Raw genomic sequence first — 21,944 nt, 5'->3', positions numbered from 1 at the left:
AATTCCTTCTCTCCCTGCTTGTGGGATGCCAGGGGGGTTCTTAGGTCTGCAGCCATCACTTAGCTCTTCTCGCAGCGCTCCCTGCTCACACGTCTGACCTCGTACCTGAGGTTTCCTTCCTCTGCCGCTGCCCCCGGTGACAAATGCTTCTTTGAAGCAGATCCCTGCAATCTTCCTGCCTCCCCCCGTGCCCACCCCACTGGCGGAGGCAGAAGGGGCCGTGCGGATGCGCCGTGCACATGTGCGGGTGCGCACATGCAGACTGCACGTGGAGGCTCTGTGTGCTTTGGGCTCCCCAGGCAGCAGCGTGCTCTCATGCCCGTGACCACTCTTCCCTTTGCCTTTTCATTATGATTATTTTTAGGTTTATACGCCTTGTTGCTTGAAAACCTGGCTTTGATGATCAGGAAGTTAATGTTCCTCCTGCCCTTTGCTTGTGGTTCCTACTTTCTGGACCTGTCTTTCGTCTAATGGAGGTTTTAATGTCACATTGACTCTGGGATAAATCTGTTTTCTTTGTTCCATGTTATCTTTCATCAGGAGCTGTAAGGATTCCTCCTTTCTTCCTTGAGTATTTTCTTCCCCAAGCTAAAGCAGCCCAGTTTCCTGCTGCTCTGCCCTCTTCAGAGGTAGGGCTGGAGGTGCACAGAGGCTGCATTTACAGGGAGCCTGGAGCAGATGGAGAATTGAATCCAGGTTTTCCAAGGCCAAGAAAATTAATTCACCTAATTGCAAAACTGTTTTTTCCCCCACTCACCCCGCTCATCAGCTCCTCCTGCACTCAGCAGCTGGAGAGCAGCTCGAGGACAGGCTGTGCTGTGGAGCAGGGTGGGCATTGCCAGCTCTGGGCAGCTGTGTGGTTGAAGGGCTCTGTGCTGATTTCTGCTGGCAGCCAAGTAGCAAACATCTGGATGCAAACCCCAGGGGTGGGGGGATGGAGCAGCAGGGCTTCTCCTCTTGGCACGGTGCCTCCCAGCCCAGCTGCAAGCCATGCAGGTGCCCAGAGAAGCCCACCCTGATTCTGTATGGGCATTGCTTTGCTGACGTGCGCAGCCCATCCATAAGCCAACAGTGTTGGGAAAAGCCAAACTCCAAAGGCCAGCAATTAAACCCACGCACATCAAGCAAAAAGCAAACATTCCACTTGATTTATTTTCTTTCCAAATGCCACTGCCCTTTTCCTCTCGGTGTTTAGTGGTGGCCCTGGGGATCCCTCTGACTTCCCAGTTAGATGCATCCCCCATCGAGAGGTGGATGCCACCTCACTGAGCTCCCACCAGCCCAGCTCCAGCTCTCTCCACAGGGTACTTCACCTGAGCATGGCTCAGGGATGTGGTTAATGATGGCAAAGCCAAGTGTGCACAAGAACCTTGGGCTCATCAGCACCACTTCCCAGGTCTCCCCTTCCCTGTGCAGTGGGATCCTGCTGTCTGCATCACAACTTGTGCTGGCTGAGGGTCCAGCTAGGTAGACTATCTGCGTCCACATTTGTGGTCCATCCATCGCATCCTTTCAGGTAAGAGGTGCAACAAATGGTGCTGGTTCTGTCTCTGGTCCCCTAAGGCTGTCTGATCCCTCTGCTCTTTCTGTGCCACACTAATACCGTCCTGTGGGGGGAGGAGAACGTGAGCAGGGTGAGATTTGGAAAGAAGTAAATTTAGAGTAAGGAAGAGAAGCAACCTGACAGTCGTTTAGGATGTGGGAGGGTAGTTTTAATTGAGTTCTGCTGAGGTTTAGCCATGCAGTTAATAGGGGCTGCTGGAAGAGGGGTGGTCATGTATGCTAAGCAGGGCTGTGCGGAGTGTGGCAGGGTGGAGCTGGCCCGTTCTGGCACATCTGGGCTTTCTGGCCCTTGGGGAGTGAAATCCCTCGGGCAAGAATGGTTGTTCCTGTCTGCAGGCACTTTGCGTCCCGCTGTGCCGGAGCTGCCCTCTGAAATGTCAGGGAGAGGAAGCAATCCTCGGCTTGTTTAGTCTACAAGCGGAAATAGAAAACACACAGATGGCTGGGCAGTGCCTCTATCTCAAAGAAGCAGGAAAAAGATTCTCCGGGCAGGACGCAGGCAACAGCCAACGAACCCGGAGCAATCCAGGCAGTGAGGACCAAAATACACAAGAGGTGTCTGGCCAGCAAGCGAGGGCGCTGTGATGGTGCGGGAGCATCCCCGGCCCAGTGAAGCGAGCGACCAATCAGGCCGCTCGCCCCGGGGACATCGGGGAGGCTGCTGACAGCAAAGATCCTGGAGGAGGTCTGCCAGGGTGGGCCCGCGGCTGAACTTCCGCTGCCCCGGGCCGGGACGCGGGGTACCTGACAGAGGCTAACTTTGGCTCAGGACGCAGCCTCTTGGGGGGAGGATGGAGTGGGGAACGAGCACCGGGGGGAGGGAGAGGAAAGACGGCAGGAGGACAGAAATGCAAAGCATTGGCCTTGAGAGCCTATGGGGCAGGGGAGGGGGGGAGGAAAAAGCAGGGTAAACCTGGCAGGATGGAGCAGGAAACCGGGCTGGAGCAAGCAGGGCGATGCGTTGATGATAGTGTGCTTCCTGCGGGGGGAGAGGAGAGAGGCAAGACAGATAAACACTGTGTGATGGGGATGCTGCAGGGCACAGCGTGGCAGCCGCTCCTGGCACGTGGGTGGCTGTGCCCGTGCTGGGTGCCTGGAGCAGTGGTACATGGTGGTTGGGTGCTCCATGTTGCACTCTGTGTTGAACTCCTGTTTCTGTCTCCTGATGGGGCCACTGGCTTCAAGTCTGAAAGCTGGAGGAATCCAGAGGGCTCACAGCTTTGCTTTCATTCCCCATCAGTGCAGGGATTATGGGATTGTGTGCATTGCCAGTAAAAAATAACCAGTTACTTAGAGCCTGTGAGCACTGAGAGGTGAAGCAGGCCCTGGGGTGTTAGCACTGAGGCTGTGGCTGCTGTTTGGGTTGCAGTCACAAGGCTGTTGTTCTGTGGTGTTGGACATGAAGGCTCCAGGCATCCTTTAATATGATCGACCCAATACTCTGTTGAGCATCGATTGAATTCCTGTAATTATTAATCTCCTGTGTCCCTTGCAGGAGGTCCCTGTAGGAATCCCTTTGTGGCTTGGCTCCCTGTTTAGAGCAAAGGAGCTTGTGATGCTCTGTGAGTATCCACAGAGTGGTGAGGGTGCAGCTCTGCCATGTTTGTGTTTGATGGCATTTCAGGAGGTGAGGTCCATAGATGTAAATCTCCATGGCCAGGGGAGCAGCACCCTGCTTGCAATCCTGGGACCAGAGGCTCTGCCTGTTCAGTGTCTGTTCTCACTGTGCCATTTGAAGGGCTGCCTGCCCTGTCCCCTTGTCAGGTTGAGAGAAACACCCAGTACTTCATTCCTGTAGCCATTCATTTCTCATCTGCGTGTGATATCACACCTCTCTGCAAAACAAGAGGAGGAGATGCCAGCTGTGCATCCATCCTCCCCTTGTTGCCCTGCCAGCTCCCTGCTCCTCATGCACATGTTTGTGCTTTGCTGCTCCAGCCCACGGCTGGATGCCTGCCCTGGGTGTGGGCAGGAGCTGCTCTGGCCATGTGGGAGCTTCAGCCTCACCAAGGGGATGCTGGTGTGGTTCTGCCCCAGCATGTGGCTTTTGGTGGTGTGGGCAAAGGTCCCCTGTCCCTGGACAGTTGTGTGGGGAAGGGGTGGTTGGAGCAGAGCAGGGGGATTGCACCTGTGTGTGCCAGGGTTAGGCTCTGCAGGGCAAGGGGAAACAGTGCACATGGAGTTCTGAAGGCAAATGCTGCTAATTCTGATGAGCCCAGCCTGGAAACCCAGAGAAATAGATTTGCCCCCTCTCTTTCCCGGTGCCAGTGTTTGCCTCTCTTCTGCATCAGTCTGTTTCCACAGCTGCCAGTGTGGAACTGGAACTGGTATTTTGTCATTAACTTGCCAGGAGCAGGTATTTGCTGACACAGACGTGTCATCATGCACCAATAGCTTCTAAGTTAGTTTGCCTGCCCTGTTTTTTTGCTTGTGCAAGGGAGATCATCCGTAGTGGGTCCTGAGCTTTGGGCAGCAAGTGTTTGGCCTGGGATGAGACCCAAGAGAAACAGGAGATATGCTGTGCAACATGAGCCTCATCAGGTTATCTGCTAGCTCCAGGCCCAGAGTGAAGGTGGAGCAGTAGCAGGGTCAGAGTGGCTTTGCTTGAGCAAAGGGAAGAGGAATTGAACAAGAAAGGAGAGCTGGAAGGGTCAGCCAAAAGCACATAGAGAGTGTGAGCCAGGGGAGCCTTGCTACATGCATGTTATTGTCCATCTCTGCTCAACAGAACCTGTCAGCACTTGAGTTGTGGTGGCAGGAGCCATAAGATGTATTGGTTTAGCTGGGGACTTTGTGATGGCTACTACAAGAGCATCCAGCCTAGCACTGGGGAAGGAAGTCAGCGAGAAGGACAGAGTGTGAACAAAATACCTCTCCGGAAAGGCGCCCCGTTAATCAGTCAGCGGGGCCGACTCAGCAGAGAGGGAGGGAAGGGGAAGCACAGAGGGGCTGCGGGGTGTGCGGGGGCTCGGAGGCAGGATCCGGCGGCAGGGCTTCCTTGCTCAGTCTCTGCAGGGCACTTTGGGGTGGATAACTCTTCCTGGGGGAGCGTGGCTTCCCAGCCAGGCCCTGGGGTGCAGGACATGGCTGCAGACTGTATGGGCTGTTGTGATGAGAGCTGTGGTGGTTGCGGATTGTGGGAAGAGGGGTGGAAGGGGCTGGGGAAAGTGATGGAGCCGCCAGTGATAAGGAGAAGATTCAGCCTTGCTCCTTTCGGAGCCGTGTACTGAGAGATCAAGGCTAGAGAAACTGCTGGAAAGTGCACTTCTCTGAAATTAGAAAGAAACAAAGGTGTGAGCGGCTGTGGGATCCTGCTTCCTCTCTCCGCATCCCATCAATCCCCCTTCTGTTTATTTTAATATCCCACTGCCAACTTGCTTGGAACCATCTTTGAAAAAACAAAGCCTGCCGGGGCTGCCGCATGCCTTTTTAATTACATTAATGCTCTCCCCGCGCAAGGGCACAATTCAGTGTGCACCCGCAGGACGAGGAGATAAAGCATCGCTGGGGCTGGAGGTGGGGAAGGAGGGACTGGGAGAAAAGGAGGCTCTCAGTGCTCTGGAGACATCTCCCTCGCACCCTGGGATTTGCCAGAGACACGAACCATCTGTGTGCCGGTCAGAGGAGGTTTAATGGCCAGGATCAGCACTCGTGGGGCACCCCCTCCCACGGGGAGGGATGGGGCAGCAGGGGTTGGATCCAGCTAGTGAACAGAGAGGGATGAAGGGTGATTCTGGGGAAAAGTTTGTGGCTTTTGTGCTGTGGGCAACCTGCACAGGAGTCCCAAAGCTGCCAGCAGCCAAAGGCCAGGGAGGTGGCTGGATGGCCACGGAGAATAGGGGGGGCTGGTAGCCAAAGGAGCATCCCCAACCCCACACCGCAGTGCTTTCAGAGGGAGCCATGGTTCCTTTTCCTGTTGTACTTGTGGAGTGCCGCGGACAGGATGCATCTGCAGGAATCCCACAGCCTCAACCTGCACAGATCCTTTCCCTTCCACCCCCCAGCGCTGGTTGCAGCAGGTCACCCCATGGCACGTGAAGGCGTGCAGGGCTTAATGTGTGCACATCAGCTCTGAGGCTCCCACCACCCCTGGTCGTGATTTAGGGCTTTGCATGGTGACAAGGTTTGGAGATGAGCTTTCAGGGAACCAGCCAGCCCCGTGGCAAGCCTGGCTCTGTATTCTCACTGATGTGGGGCATTGACAGGCTGTGGCCATCTGGAGAGCGCTGTTTGCAGGGGGATAAGTGTGTCCGGCATTCATAGGAAGTGCAGCTTAGTGGTAGGATTCCTCCCGCCTTTTTAATAAACCTCGTTACATTTTGAAGGGATTTGACCAAAAATGTGCTTGTTTATTTTCACAGCCCACAGGGCACATTTTTGTGTGGGACATCCCCGGTCCCCTGCACTGGGGAAGGGGAGGTGGAGGCTGAGCATCCTCCATGACACTGACCCCAAGGATTGGTTGATCACCAAGCAATGGCTGCTGTGGTGGCTGGCTCATTGCTGACACTGAGGGCTGTCTGTGGGACCAGCCATGGCCTGCGGGGCTCCGTGCAAGCAGAGGAAGGCTGAGGTGAGGGACATGGCGGGTGGCAGGGCACTGCGTCCTGCCGTTGCCATGGGGGCAGCCATAGGGATGGTTGCTGCGGAGCCACGCAGGGGCGGGAAGGAAATGGAGAACAATTGGGCAGAAGAAGGCCGGCAGGCTCAGACTTTAGTGCTGCTCAGCACGTCCCTCTGCAGCCCCTGCAGCAGCCATGGCTTCCCTGCAGCCCGGCTCTAAGCACTACCCCTCCAAGGCCTGGTGCTGCCAGGGGACCAGAAGCCATCTGATGCCCTGGTTGCTGAGGGCTGGTTTGAGGCCGTCCCGCAGAGTGTGGCAGGGCTCTCACGTTAGGAGGTTTGCATCTACCAGCCATGATTTTGGAGGAGAGGCCTCACGTGCCGTTGGTGCCTCTTTGCCAGGTTTCTCTGTGATTGATAAATGAGTTTAAATGGTATGAAGGAAGGAGACAGACCCAAGCAGACTGCAATTGCACAAACCTCGCACATCTATAAAGATCAAGCTAGCAGCATATTTATTGCATTCCTTTCTTCCTTAGCATTTAGCATCTACCTGAGTCACGTTTTCACATTTCACAACTCTATTTTTTCCCCCTCTCTTTCTGGTTAGTTCGCTCACTCGTCTTGCAGTCATCAAAGCTTTTCTTCTGCATTATCTTGTATCCCCAGAAGCTGGAGTTTTAAGATAAAGATCATGAAGCAATGACAGTTAGAAGCACCATGCTAATGGAAAACAGCTCTGAGAGTAACCGGTACTTCGAGATGTTTGTCCATGAGCAGCTGGCACAGTGCGTGTCCTGCACTGCGTGCCGGAGATGTGAGCCCACCAGGAGTGGGACTCTCCCATACAAAAGCTGGGAGAAGTGTGTGATAACGTGTTTATCTGCATCTCCTGTGAGCCTGGATAGTTTCACTCCTGGAATTCCTGTCCCCCGTGGCACCAAGGGAAGGGCGCTGCTGTCATCCCCAAAGGGTCAGCCTGCTTCAGGTCTGTACTCCAAGGCAGAAGGACCTGCTGGCCCCTGAGAGCCCCTCTGTACAAATCCAGGAGTGCTTGTGGTGCCTATGCAGGTGGATTTTTGTAGCCCTGATTACATTGGTACAGAAAAATTGGCATTTTAGTTGTCTTTTCCGACATTATTGCCTGTATGATTCTATGAGATGTTTGCTTCAAGAGGCTTTGCTCCGGTCCAGGCTCATGATACCCAGCTGCTGCCCACATCAGTGGGTCTGTACTAGCAGATCTCTGCATCACACCCTGTCTCCTTTCTCTCCACAGATCTGGTGAGCAGCTATTCTATGACCCCTCCTACTCTTAGCATCACTGAGGAAGAACACATCATCAACGCCAAGGACACGCTTACCATCACCTGCAGGTACGGTGCAGCCACGTACAGTTCTGCTTATAGACCACTTGTAGCTGGTTAAGGACCTGACAAGGAGAGCCTGTCAGGGGGATCTCAGCTGCAGCATACCTGCAGATAAGCATGGCTGGTTAGAAATCTGATAGGTGAACCAAGTGTGAATTAATCTAATCAATTAATTGAAAAAGAAGCTGGAGGCATCTCAAAGGAGATGGTGATAACCTCTACTGGAGTCTTGCAGGCAGAAGGAAGAGAAATACTTTCATGATCTGATAGCTTCTTTGTAAGCTCTTTAGGGAAACTGGCTTCCAACTCTCCTGGTCTTGTCTCTGATGTTTGTTCTCACCTCATTGCAGTGCTGGGGTTGTAGTTCTGGTTCCCAAATTTGGCAGATTATTTGGGGGGCACGGATAAATGTCCATGGGAGAATGCAGGGCTGTGCTTGGTGGTGGTTATCACAGTCTGCCAGATTTTCTGTTTAGCTGGGATTTCATTCTCTGCTCTGTGCATTTGAGGGTGAAGGAAGAGAAGCCCGAGCCAGGCAGGGTCAGTAACTCCTAGAGAGGAGCTGGTCGTTTTGGAGTCTGGCTCTGAAAAGGTGTTGTGTCTGAACTGGTTTGTCCCACGTTGGGGCATTTGGCTGTGCATGTTCTCGTCACTGCTCCTTATCTTGGAAAACACATCAGAGAGAGGGGGAAAAAAAAGCAGAGCTGGAGTTTCCCTCCAGCAGCTGAAAGCAGATCCGTGCCTGGGATCTGAGTGCTAGGGCTCAATAGGGGTATAAATTCAGCATGGGCCTCAAAAGGGTATTTCTCAGCGTTATATATAACCACTAAGCAATTACTACAAACACTTGGCTTGTATTGCGTTCATGTCTTGTCACAAACATATTTAACTTTCTGTGGAACAGATGGCATTACTCTTACTTTGTGAATCAGTTCTCTGCCAGGGAATAGAGGCAGAAGAAAGGCTCTTGATGCTCATACTGAGCTGATCCCACATGGTCTGGGAAGCCAAGTGTTTGTGGGCTTGTTCATAGAGTGACCTGAGGAGCTGTGGTGTGTACTAGGCTGTAGGAAATGCATGACTGGGCTGTGGTCAGCCACAAGCCTCTATGGAGAGTGTGGAGAGGGAGTTTGGAAGTGCTGGCTCTTGCTGTGCTGACTCTCTGCAGACCCAGCAAGGCTTTCCCAGGTCAGCCTGGACACCTTTGGCCGCAGCCCCTTACCCCACAGTGGTATGAACACCACACGCCATGAAGCAGACCTGTGTTCTTGCTGCAGCTTCAGGCAGGGAAGCTGATGGAAAACTGGAACCTGCAGAGACAGCCTTGTGCTGCCCGCGGATTGATCCAAGACTTAAGGATGTTCTGAAGTTGGAGGTGTGGTTAAAGAAAGTGTCTTTTGTGGTCAAGCATGAAGAGACCTGTTTAGTGCCGTGAAGCGGAAAGCCTTTCTGTTCCTGGTGGGAAGGATGAGATTGCCCTTTCCTCGTGCACTTGCTAGTTGTCAATTAGTAAGAAGGAAAATCACGCTGGGGAAAAATTATGCCCCTCTGGGGTTGTGCAGCGTCCTTCCCATCACCTACAGGTGAGAAGTCTCAACATGGCTCCGAGGTTCCCCTTCTCCCTGTGAGATCTCAATCCCATGTTTGCCCCATGCCTTGAGAAGAAGGTTTTGCCTGTGGGACACTATTACTTAGTTTGAATGAGAAGTAAATCTTTCCTGGTTCCTGGATCTCTAATTACACCCAGCTGCTACTCCAACCTCTTCTCTGGACTGTGGCCCACTGTGGGAAGACCTGGCTTGTATTAATGGGAGCTGAAGAGAAAAACACGCAGACCACCAAGAGAACAGGCAAAGGAGAGGATGGTGGGGCAGGGTAGGGCAGAAACAAGTACAGAATCAAATCCAGGATCCAGAGATTCTTCACTGAGCATCATGTTGGAGGTGGCTTTGGTTTGACCCTGGTTCTTCCCTTGAGAGCAATGTCCTCTGGCTGCTCTTTGAGCTGCCCTGGAGCCAGGAGCACTGGCCTGCTCGAAGCAGCACTGCAGCAGAAAACTGAGCCCAAATCCCCCCACATGAGGCTCCCTGAAGACCTTTCCAGCTTCACCCACTGAGCATGAGTCCCATAGCCGGGTGCACTCTCAGGCTCCCTCACAGCTCAGCCTGGATCTCCCACACTCGCAGCTCAGCAGCCCCCTCCTGCTCCTCTTTGCCCCAGAAGTTATAAGAATCCATGCCAGGCCATGGGATGTCTCTGGAGTTGAGCTTGCTTCACAGAGGCCTGAAGACACAGCACACCCACAAGGAGTCACTGGGTGCTTAGGCTCTGCAGTCTCCCCCATTGCCCAACACAGTGCACTCATCCAGGCAGAGCAGGGGACCTGTGTAGGAGCATTCCTTCAAACACAGATCATGCCAGGGCTGGCTGGAAGCCACAGTGATGTTTTGATCAAGGCATGTGGCACAGCAGGGTGAAGAGGCTGATGGACAGTGTGTCTTTTATTAGCTCCCATCCCGAGAAGGAAGGGAAAAAACATTGTGAATCTTTGCATTCATGCTCTTGTCAGCGTGCAGTGGGGAGAAGCAGAGCTTGTGCCCTTCTGGCTCATAAATGTTGGAGCGCAGCCTGCAGGAGCCAGCTGCACGACAGCAGAAACTTATGGAGGGGAGGGATCAAGCTTATCCTGGCCATTGCCAGCCCCATCCCATCCTACTCAACAGATGCTGGGTACCTGGGAGGAGAGATGGAGCATCACTCAGCCATGGTGTTTAGAGAGGGAAGTGTAAGGGCGTTCTTTGCTGCCCAGTGGCTTGTTCATAGAGCTGACTCACAGATGTTTGTGAATGCATAAAGCCTACTCTGGCAGAAAGGAAGTATTTGACCCCAGAGCCCTCTTGGCTCCTGCAGAGGAAATGAATGCTGCGGTGCGATGGAGGGGCCTGAGGACAAGGCAGTGCCCTGCCACATGGCTCCGCAGCAGTGTCTGGGCACATACCACACCTGCTGCTCCTTCCTATGGGTGTGCGACTGCTGTGAGCATCCTCTGTGCTGCTGAGGGGGGATCTGTCTTGTCCCACCTAAGGTTGAAGACACAGCCAGCTTTGCCCATCATACAGCATGTGGGAGCTTCAAAGAGGATTGAAGAAAACCAGTGCCAATTGCAACGGCTGCCTTGAAGAGCATCTGTCCTGAAAAAAGATTTAGGAAAACAGCTGCAGAGAAGCCTGCAGTGCATCTGTTTCCAGCTGGCATCTACAGGCTCCGTTGCCCAGAGACACGTTATCACAGAGCTGAAAGGAAACAACTTGGGAACAAATCTTCAAAGATGACAGATAGGTGGGAGGGAGCAGCCCCAAAGTGCTGCCTGGACCTTTTCCCAGACACGCAGGGCAGCCTCAGAGAGAAATCCAGGTGAGCCTGGCCTCGTTCCTGCCTTCGTCTGGTCCTCTTAACACACCACAGACACCAACTTGGACTCGCATTAATGCCTTTACCTTCTGTGTCCCCACTGGGTCTGGTCAAGCAGCAAATGATGCAAGGAATGTTTTAGTTCAGCTCACAGGCTGGTTGTCGGGTCTGTTTGCACTGGCCCATCCGTGTTTATATAAATACGTGTCACTCAGCTACTGCTGGCCTTGATGGTTAATAAAACAAGTGGGTCCGATAATGCGTGAAAATCCCAGCGGGTAAACAAACAGAAAGCGGAAACACTGGAGACTTGTACAATTACCCTGCTGCACACTGAGTGCCAAAAATGCCTGAGCCAAACGCAAAGGGATTTGGGGCTCCTTTGCTCAGTTGGGGGTTGGAGCTCTCAGCTCTTCCTGGGGTTGAGGCCAGGTAATGCTCTGTGCGTGGTGCAGTGGGTGTATGGGTGCAGAGCAAGGCCCTTGCTGTCCCTTGCGGTCAGGACCCCGCTGTGGTGACCCTTGTGATCTGGCTGTGCTCAGAAGGATCTGCCCCAGCCCTGCTCCAAGGGTCCCCTGGCTGAGGAGCTGCCTGTGCCCATGTGCCTATTCCCCAATGGCATAAGAGGTGATTCCAGTTTCCCCTAATAGCACAGACAGTGCTGACAAAAGGCCATTTTTGCCCCCCAGCTGTCTCTTGTGATGTCCTTTTTTTTTTTTTTTCCTTTTTTTTTTCCCCATCTCATTTTTGCACATTTTTCAGTGACTTTCAGATATGCTGGCAAACATTCAAGTGTGGACTGTGCTGTGCTCTGAAAGGGGCTCTGATTTCATGGAAGGAAACTTCCAACATGGCATAAAAGCTTGGTTTGTTAGTAGTAAGTGAGTAGTCAGAGCTGTGGTAGGGTGCCTGTATGTGTGTGCATGCATACACCTCCCATGCTGGGCATCCTTGGTTATATATAAATACACACGTGTGCTTGAGCTGAAGGTTTCTTCTCTATCCCTGACTCCTTCCTGCTTTTCTCATGTTTTCTCTCCAGTCTGCTCTCCTTCCTCCTTCTCCTTCCCCCTCCATTCATCACACAGGGGAACTCATCATTTGTTTGTGTGCGCGTTCTTGATAGCTCTCAATCCTTTTAATAATGAGGGGGAATATAGAACAAATGGATTCATTCCCTCAGGGCCCTCTGTGGCTCCCTGTCCTGGCATCAACAGCAGTAGGACAAAGTCAGGGGATGGACTGATATCTGTGATATCTCACAGCCTGGTGTGCCTGGGAGGTGACCTGGGGAATGGGACCAGCCTCTGCTTGCAAGGCAATTAGGGAAGCTGCTCGCCCTCTCCTTGCACCTGTTCCCTCTGCAGAATAGAACTGTTCCTCCATGCCCCAGCCTGAGCAGTGCACGTGGGAGGAGAGCAGTGAGCTGTAAAACCCCCACTGTGTTCACTCTAATTGCCCCCAAAGCTAATTCTTCGTTTTGCCCGTTTCCAGAGGCCAGCATCCCTTGGAGTGGTCGTGGCCTGGGGGCAAGGTGGACCCCAGTGGGAAGGAGAAGGAGATGGAACTCACAGCCTCAGCAGCGCCCAGTGGGGGCCGGGCAATCCGGGAAGAGGACTGCGAGGGGACAGGCACAAAGCCCTACTGCAAAGTGCTGGTGCTGACGGAGAGCCAGGCCAATGACACGGGTTACTACCACTGCTATTACAAGTACATCGATGCCAAAATCGAGGGCACCACAGCGGTCAGTGCCTATATCTTTGTGAGAGGTAAGAGCCATACGGTGAGATGGGTGGGGGCTTGGGGCCAACCTACACATACCAGCACAAAATCAGACACATTAAAGATCCCAACATGCCCCCCCCACCCCCTCCCAGCCCTCCAGGGCTGCAGGCTTAGGGAAAGGACCAAGGGCTGTTCCTCATGCAGGAAGCAATATCCGTCCACTTCTGGGGGACAGCAGCAGCACCTGGGATTCAATTATGTCCCAGCCTGGGGGCATTGCTCCAGCAGGGCTGGAATGTAGGAATTTAAGGAGCAAGAGCTGAGCCTCAGAGATGCTCTGACACTAAAAAAAGCACAGGATTTAGCTTCTGGGCAGCTGTGGGGGGGGGGCTCTCAGAGATGCTAGAGGCAGAACAGGGCAAGGGATGATAACTCTCTATAAAGCAGAGAGGAGGAGTGGCACAGACCCACTGTGCACAGCCTTCTTGAAGTCACAGCCTTGTATGCGGTCTGCACAGGGGCTGCCATGTGGGCAGCGTTATGAGGTGTGTATTGGAGGGGAAGGGCTGTCTGCCAAGCTTGGAGCCACGACCTCAGTGCAGTAAGGGGCTGCAGGAGCCCATTCTCAGCTTTCCTTGTTCCCCAGGGGTCCCCCCACTGCCTGCAGCAGGATGCAGCAAGATAAACGAGCGCTGTCCCCTGGAAGCAGTTGGCAGAGCTATTTCTCTTTCCGCCCCCATTTCTTAAAGTTGGTGCAGTTGTCACAAGCCAGGCGGGTCATGACATACAAGATGCATTTTTCAGAAGTCCCGGGGCAAAGCCAAATTTACCTCTGCAAATGTGCAGGGGGAAATGGAGAGGCACATCAGAAAAAGCTGGGCAGCTGCTGGACAGGAATTGGGGTCTGTCTGGGCAATTGCCTCCTCCTCACTTGGGCGCTGCTGCCCATCCTAGGGAAGAATAGAGCTTCTCTGGGTCTCAGGAATGTTGGGAGGAGGCGTCTGTGAGTTAGGCAGCGGTATTCAGTTGCTCTTGGGCTTTGTAGCTAGAAGAAGGTAGAGAACTGCTTAAGCGTGTAGCTGAAAGTATAGCCTAACAGGGTTACAGGCAGGGTGTGCTTCTGCAAGAGCCTGGTTTGTCAACGGACGTGGAATTCCCTTTGTAACATTTTGGATTTCAAACCTGGAGCAGTCAGGTGTGGGTGTGAGATCCAGCAAATGCCACTTTGTCCCTTTGTTCGCCTCTTGTCACCTTTGGCATCATTTACATCTCAGTAATGGTTCTGTTTAGCAGAGAGCAGCAGTGTGCATGGTGTGATGGAGCGTAGGGGCTATAAATCCCGTGCTGTCAGGGTGCATGGGACCCTCAGCGCCTGTGTACAGCATGTGTGCAACAAATCCAAACAACACCTTGTAGCATTGCTCTGCACGTGGCTCCACAGGATGTGTTTGTACTCATTCCATTCAGGCTGTGCCCTCTTATGGCTATCAAATCCTCCTGGACAGACTTTCCAGGCAAGAGAAGGGATATGTTGAGGAAAACCCAGGAGCACAGTAACTGTGGTCACTGCAGAACGTCCAGATAAAACCCTGCCTGTTCCTGCTGAACTGGGCTGCAATGTGAAACTGTCCCTGGAGAGTTTGAAAAGGCTGATGTAAGTGTCAGGGATGTTTGGAGACAGCCTGGTCAGACCAAGGATTTATCCACCAGCCTCGTTTGTCATGTTAAGAGCTTGGTGGAATTGCCAGAAACAAAATATCTGTACTTGGCTGGGATCGTGGGTTTGTCTGTGTTTTTTACCTGCAGCTCGGTTCTCAAATGAACTCTTCACACGTCTCATTTCTCACACGTCTGGTTTGGTGTGTGTTTTGTTACCTCTACACATAGTGCTGTAAACATACAGAGTGAAATAGGATACGTACAGCCCCCATCTCATTAGGCTTAGCATATATTAATGAAGGAGATACTAAATTATTCCCACTGGACCCATTAAGACAGCCTTATAGAAAGTATGTGATGGGATCAGAGAGAGGAGTTAATGCATGAATCACGAGCATGTTGGCAGCTGGGGCTGCCCAGTAAATCAGTGCGTTCTTGGCTGCCCTCTGAGCTTGGAGGGGACCTCGTAGTCTCTCACCTCTGCCAGTTGTGTGTCTCCTCCCTCTCACATGCCCAGGGCTTGGGGAAGGAATGAGGAACATGTTCACACTTTGAAACAAGCCTGTGATTTAAGAAGAGCTCACCATTACGTTCCCCATGCATGGCTTCTTTCACCTAAGCTGTATAGGAGAAGTCTTCACCTAGGGAAGTAGTAGAGAAAACTGAAGCAACAGCTCTCTAGATTAAAGACTAAAATAAATATCCTTACGTGCTTAACGGTGTGAGCACTGAGTTGGAATGGGTTGAAGTCAATGTGATTGGAGCAGCAGGATCCCCAAGTGGGGATCATTACTACTTACATCTTGGGCTTACCATTTTAGATGGGTGGCTTTAGTGATCATCTAGCAGGGGAAAAGAATCGCTTCCAACCCAATCCAATCTGTGATTCTGTGATCAGTTTGGTGCCTGGCACAGTGGCTCAGGGCCGTGGTAGATCTCTGCATGCTGCCTCTGAATCCCCTCCACAATGGACCCCAATTGGGTTTCTCAGGTTTGACACGTGTGATGTGCTGAGCAGGATGGGGCAGCCCCTCCCGCCAGCACTTTGTCGTGCTGCTGGCTCCACGTGGAGGAGCACAGTGTACCACCCCTGGCCTCACTAAGTCATTTCAGGGTGGTTTTGCTCTTCCTGTCAATATTTGTGCATGCAGCAGTTGGGAGGCAGTGGAGTGGCAGTCCTGGAAATCTCAGCTCATCTGTTTATCTGCTGGCTGGGCCGGCTGCAGGATGACATCTGCATACCATTGCACTGCAGCTCACTTCCTCGCCCTGGAAGGTCGCTCTGCATGCCGCCGCTCCAGCACTGGCACCAGCTGGGCAGGCGTGGAGCCCAGCATGAGACCCAATGGTTTCACAAAGGGTCAAACCTTGGCAGAGACTTTGAAGGGGCCAGGAAAGGGGAGGTCGTTTCCAGCACTGCCCAAATGTTGCAGGAGCAGGCTGACCCGACATGCATCCTTTGCAATCAGGGTGTGTTTGACGCTGTGGCACATCACAGATGGGGCTGATCAGCCCAGCACCACTCCCTCTGTCAATCTCACAGTGCATTAAAGAAAGCCAGAAAGCCTTCTATTCTTCTGATTCCTTCCTCTTCTCCTGTTGCTCCTGTTTAGTTGTCCTTCTCTTTGTATCCCTTAGATTTTGAACAGCCGTTTATCAACAAGCCAGAGACGCTGCTCATCAGCAAGAAGGAGAACACTTGGGTGCCGTGCCTTGTGTCCATCCCAGACCTCAACGTCACACTCATCTCGGTGAGAGCTCCGCCAGTGGGATGCTGAAGACCAACACACGTAGCATTTGTTGTGCGTTTGTAATTGCCTGAGTGGGAGAAGTACAGGCACTGCCAGGAATGGAAAATGTGTGAGATACATTTTCCATGGAAAGTACAAGCCATTGGCTTCCTCGTTTTATCTACTGGTTGAGGCTGTGTTGTCCAGTTCCCTTGGGCAGACCCCACAGGTTTCCTGCCAGCTTTGCACCTCTTCCCTGGCTCTCTGAAACAAAACAAGATGTTGATTTGGTCCCATAGCATCCCCTGCTTGCTCTGATTTCTATGAGCTGAAAACCCCCTGGTTGGTAAGCAACCCCACAGGGAAGGAGGCTGCAGCACTGGGGCTGAGGACTAAATACAACTCAAAACAACTCTATTATCAGCTTGCTTATGCCTTTTTTTTTTTCTTTTTTAACAATGCAAATACATCCTTCCAGGATGAGTGTTACTATTGTACAAAGCCCTCCAGGGACACTCCGGGGGCCAGGGGCCTTTCCCTTGCCCAGGAAGGACACTACCCAAGGTCAGACCCCATCCCGGTGAGGCTGATGTTTGGGACATCGGCATCAGTTTCCTTAGCTATCACTATCATTTTCCATTCCTGGAAGTCTCTGACCTGCTCTGCGGATGGGGAGGATTGCAGTGCAGGATGCAGCCGCTTGGGGTATAGCTGGGGCTGCAATTCCTAGATGACAAACCCTTAGGGGAGAGAGCAGGAGGCAGAGCATAATGCTGCATCGTTTCTTCCCACAAAGCAGAGATGTTAGCCAGCAAGAAGGGTGGGAGTGTCATTATCCTCTCATTTCACTTGGGAAAATGTTGTTTTTTCCAGCAAAATTCCCTCATCCACCCCGACAGGAAAACCATTTTCTGGGACAACAAGAAGGGGATGCAGGTACCCACACAGCTGATCAGAGACTCCTTGTTCGTCCAATGCGAGACAGTCATCGACAAGAAGGTCTTCAAATCCAATTTCTTCATCATTCACATAGCAGGTGAAAGTCTGGGGAAGTGCAAGGGGACAGTTTGTAGTGCTCTGCTGTAGTTCGTGGGGTTGTTATGGCCCTGTCCTCCAGCTCTGTGCTATGCTGAGTTATCCTTAGCAGCAGCAGTTCATACCCAAACCTCCTATAACTGCACAGTTGGAGGTGCAGATTCCATGCTTTAATGAGAGCCACACCCCGGCTTCAAATAATTAATCAATCAGAAATGTCTTTTCCTTGCTTCTCTGCATCAGGGATTGAACTGTATGACATCCAGCTGTACCCCAAGAAAGCCATGGAGCTGCTAGTGGGAGAGAAGCTGGTCTTGAACTGCACAGTGTGGGCTGAGTTCAACTCTGGTGTCCGCTTCCAGTGGACATACCCTGGCAAACAGGTACTGCTGGCCTCTGAGCCATCCCATCCTGCCCATTCACTGTTCTTCTTGGCAGCATTGGCAGGGCCCTGCTTCAGGATCCTAACCGTGCCGTGCTCTGGCCATCTCAGAGAGCTTTTCCACTTTCCACTCCTGCAGCAGGAAGCAGGCAGAGATAAGACTCCTTCTACTGGCAGAAAGCATCTTCCTTTCTTAGGCATTATTTCTCTGAGGAACTTCTGGGCAAACACTGGCTTCACTTCCACCAGTACAAATACAGACCAAACATCCTTGGTTTGAAAGGAGCTGTTTCAGCCTCACAGCTTGAGTTACCAAGCACCAGCAAGGGGATCCCTCCCCTCTGTTTTTCCCCTCTGTGGTAGAGTCTGACTCTTGCAAACAGTGAAACACTGGAGTTCCCTGAAGGCATTGTGGTGTTTGAATACCTACAGGGCTCCTATCTAGTTACTGGACTGCAGATCAAAGCAAACTAGTGCTAAACTCTCAGCCCAGCTTTGGTTGGTCATCACACGAGGCTCTTTGCCTTCACAGTCGTAGAGATACCTTTCTGGAAGGAGGCAGAAAGAAATGCAGATGTGAGGAGCCCATCTGCACAACCCCATCTCTCTGATGCCTTTCATGCCTTGTTCTTTGCCACCAGATGCAGCGAGCAGTGATAGAATCTGAGCGCCGGTCCCTGCAGACACACACAGAGCTCTCCAGCATCCTGACCCTGCACAACGTCAGCCAGCAGGACCTGGGCAGGTACACGTGCACTGCCACCAACGGCGCCCAGATGCTGGAGGAGAGTACTGATGTCATTGTGCATGGTAAGACACCTTCTGCTCCCTCGTGGAACCGCAGCCAGGCTCCTTGCGCTCCCCTCCACGCTCACCTCTTCTCTTGCAGAAAAGCCCTTCATCAACGTGGAGTGGCGGAAGGGGCCGGTGATAGAAGCCACTGCTGGAGATGAAGCTGTGAAGCTGCCGGTGAAAGTCGTGGCTTATCCCCAGCCAGATTTCCAGTGGTAACGCACCTTTCTTGGCCCAAGGCACCTTCTCTTCTCCTCCCTCCCCTGGCCCAGGAGGCAAACCAGGCCAGCCTCCTTGCTAGGTCCCTCTGTGGCCAAGATTGTCCCAGATATCACCTTCCCCCATCCATGGAAGGGCTGCCCATGTTCTTGGGGTGTTCCACCATGGCTCAGCAGCTGGGGAGGGAAGGAAGGGAAGTTTGTGGTTAAGGTCAGGTTGTACACTGCATTGTGCTGCACTCCAACCAGAGCTAGATGGGAGCTTTGCTCACAAACCCTGCTCAGGGCAAAGCCACGACACTCTCATCCTCACAGCAATGTACAAGCCTGTGACTCAGGCCTGGGGAAAGCCTGGGGGTCCCTGCAGAGAGGACCATGCTTTAGTGAGACACTTCTTCCCCGTGGCTGCATTTTCTCTCTGCCTCCCTGCAGGTACAAGGATGGGAAGCTAATTCCCAAGCAATCTCAATCTTCAATGCAGATCAAGGATGTGGCAGAGCATCATGCTGGGACGTACACGCTGGTTCTGAGGAACAGGCTTGTGGGGCTGGAGAAGCGTATCAGCCTCCAGTTAATTGTCAATGGTAAGGGAGAGGCTGTGTCCAGGGGGAGAGCGCTGAGCTCACAGCACTGGCCTTTGGGCTGCTCTGAGACCGAGTTCCTGGTGCTTTCCTAAAGCAGTTGGTGCCTACATCACCTCCTTCAGCCTAATGCTGAGGGATGCTCTGGTTACTACAGGGCTAGTTGTGGTGTGGGCAGTGTACCATAGAAGTGGAACTCAGGACAATGAAGTTGTGTTCCTGGTTCCGCTGCTCTGAGCAGAGCACACCCCTGCTCAGGGGCTGTTTCCCATCTGCTGTTGAGGATTCTGCTGAGAGTGATCCTAACTGATGGAGAATCGTGAGCAGTGTGGCTGCAGCACACATGGAGCCTGGGGCCGGAGCAGTTCTCTGGGTGCCCTATGGCTTTCCCCTGGCAGAAACTGGTCATTGTGTTGGAGAAGTCAGGTGCCAGTGCAAGAAGCAGTAGAAGGACGCTGCTGCTTGGGGATCTGTCTCCAGCAGACTCTGTGACCTTGTGCTGGGGGCTGCAGCATCCAGACAGCCATACCAGCAGAGGAAGGAGAATTGTCATCACTTGAATCTGCATAAGTATAACCCGCCCTGTCCTGGCGGCCTAAGCTCCCTAGGAGCTGCCCTAGGAGCTGTAGCACTGTAGTGCCCAGTCTCCATAGACAGCCTGGGGAGGGCTGTGCCTGACCTAGGGATGCAGCAGCTAAGCCCAGGGCCACTCACAGTGTCTTTCTGATGCTTGCAGTTCCTCCACGTATCCATGAGAAGGAAACCTCTTCCCCAAGCATCTACTCCCGGAGGAGCCCCCAGGCCCTCACCTGCACAGTCTATGGTATCCCAGCACCAGAGGTGATCCAGTGGCAGTGGAGACCATGGATGCCCTGTCGGATGTTCTCTCGACGCAGCCTGTAAGTGCCATCTCTCCGAGTGCTCACGTCCTGCCAGGCCACCAGTGTGGCATTGAGGTCTCCTTATGACCATGGCTGTGTCCCAGATACAGTCTCAGATTTGAGTGCCCCTTGGTGAGACCCTGACACAGCAGCTGTGAGTCACCCCTCTCCCACCCAGAAGTCCCTGTATTTGCTTGGCACTGCATCTTCTGGTGGGTGATAACAAGCAAAAGTGCTGGTAGGGAGGGGAGCAGAGCTGCTGCATGCATGGAAAGCTCCAGCTGCCTGCCAGATGCTGGGATGGTTTGCCAGGAGGGTGTTTGTGCAGGCAGGATGGATGGGCAGGAAGGGTGCGTGCCCACTGCCTGTGCCCTAGGAAGTGGGGGCAGCAGCAGGCAGGGCTGCAGTGACATTTTTTAGCTGTGGTCTTGCAGGAAGAGGAAAAAAGGATGCTGGGGAGTCATAGGCAGAGTAGTCAGGGCGGAGGACATCGGGGTGCCTGGAGGAAGCCAGGTCCTGCAGCCCTGTGTAGGTTGTTGCCAAGCCTGGAACACCAAAGTGCTCTCCATTGCATGCGAGTGCACCATGGCCCTGTCAGGAAGCAGAAAGGCCCATGAATTATGGTCACTGTCTCCCAAGGCCACTGTGTTTCTGCCTAGCAGAGCTCCAGAGGATGCAGGAGGCTTCTTTCTGGCTTCCTGTTGTTTACATAGCTCACCAGTGTGCTCACCCCGCCAAGCGCTTTGTCGGCACTGCCAGTGCGTGACCTTACCCCTGTGCTAGGTGGTCAGCTTCCCCCTGTCTCTGCCACCTTTTGGGCTCTCCCTGCTCCACCTTCATTTCAGCATCATCCTGCAAACCGCAACATCTCAGGTCTTTGGCAGATGGGGCTCTTCTCCCCAGTTGCCATCATCAGCCCCAAAGAGGTGCCACTGTGTTCCTTGGGGATGCCACACACAAACAGTTCTCACTCCTTCTTTTCTCCATCTTTAGTAATGAATGAAAACACAGGCCTGGGGGTGAAGACACTGCCTGGGGTAAAAATATCTGTTTCCTGCTTCAGTTTTCACATATATAGATGATGTTTGCCTCATTAGTGATTGCAGACCACCATTCTAAAGCACATTAGTACTACATACCCCAGGGTCCCAGGAATTTTTGCAGTCAGAGGCCAGGAGCATCAGTTCTCAGACACAAAGTCAGTTTTGGTGCTTTCTTTCCAAGTGACCTTCTCTCCATCTGTCTCCTCTTGCTGGCTTAGCAATAGCAGGCACCGAGCAGCAAGGCGCCATCAGCGAGATCGCATGCCTGAGTGCAAGGACTGGAAAGATGTGTCACAACAGGACGCAGTGAACCCCATCGAGAGCATCGACACCTGGGTGGAGTTTGTGGAGGGACGGAACAAGGTGAGGCCGTAGCCCCAAACCTGGCTTGGAACGGGGAGTGGGAAACAGGGATCCCATTTGGGATCAGGCAGCACGTCTGGCATGGTGCTGGTCGTACAGCTTGGTACCAATTGCACTGCAAGGAACATCTCTGTCTTGTTGCAGTGCGTGACCTGCAGGCAGCTGGGCGCTGCTCACTGCCCATTTCTTTCTGGTAGCTACAAGGTCTGCACCCTGCGCTGCACTGCGGTTCCTGTTCCTGCTGGTGCCGGGCACCGGCTGTTTGCAGAGGGATGCAGAACAAACAAATGGGCCCCCACTTCCGAAAGTCACTTCCTGTTTTCCTACACACCTCCAAAGGCACTTCCCGTTCCCCAGCACCGCCAGCAGTTCGTCACTCTGCCAAGGGGGTGGCAGGGGCACATGCTGCTCCTCCCCAAGCAGCCAAAAAGAAAGGCAGGGATCTGCTTTCTCTCCCTTCTGTCTTCTCTTATCACATCCCCCTGGTTTTTATTCTGGCCACGAAGGCCAGATTGAGCCACCGTGTGTACAGTGCAGGATGATGTCAAACAGAAATCCCAGCACAAATGTAACAGTGCAGATTGGAGGGAAAATCCCCAAGAAGGCAGGAAGGCAGTGCACAGAAGCA

The 21,944-nt window shown here is 53.0% G+C and overlaps 1 protein-coding gene across 2 annotated transcripts in view; it reads left to right on the top strand.

The window, feature by feature from the left end:
• FLT4 (fms related receptor tyrosine kinase 4) overlaps nucleotides 1-21,944 on the top strand; it is a 45,845-nt gene that overhangs the window by 7,504 nt on the left and 16,397 nt on the right. Inside the window, exons 2-11 of one of the 2 annotated variants that reach the window (XM_032447435.1) lie at nucleotides 7,406-7,502; nucleotides 12,402-12,676; nucleotides 15,930-16,042; nucleotides 16,895-17,057; nucleotides 17,300-17,439; nucleotides 18,080-18,248; nucleotides 18,328-18,445; nucleotides 18,881-19,032; nucleotides 19,766-19,928; nucleotides 21,172-21,316. In XM_032447435.1, coding sequence (XP_032303326.1) covers nucleotides 7,406-7,502; nucleotides 12,402-12,676; nucleotides 15,930-16,042; nucleotides 16,895-17,057; nucleotides 17,300-17,439; nucleotides 18,080-18,248; nucleotides 18,328-18,445; nucleotides 18,881-19,032; nucleotides 19,766-19,928; nucleotides 21,172-21,316 — 1,535 coding nt within the window. Of the gene's footprint in view, nucleotides 1-7,402; nucleotides 7,503-12,401; nucleotides 12,677-15,929; nucleotides 16,043-16,894; nucleotides 17,058-17,299; nucleotides 17,440-18,079; nucleotides 18,249-18,327; nucleotides 18,446-18,880; nucleotides 19,033-19,765; nucleotides 19,929-21,171; nucleotides 21,317-21,944 lie in introns of both variants that reach the window. The other variant, XM_032447434.1, reaches the window with a different exon arrangement.

This window comes from Coturnix japonica, chromosome 13 (genome assembly GCF_001577835.2).
Source record: "Coturnix japonica isolate 7356 chromosome 13, Coturnix japonica 2.1, whole genome shotgun sequence".
NCBI classification, from domain to species: Eukaryota; Metazoa; Chordata; class Aves; order Galliformes; family Phasianidae; genus Coturnix; species Coturnix japonica.
This window is presented reverse-complemented; position numbering and strand designations above follow the sequence as displayed.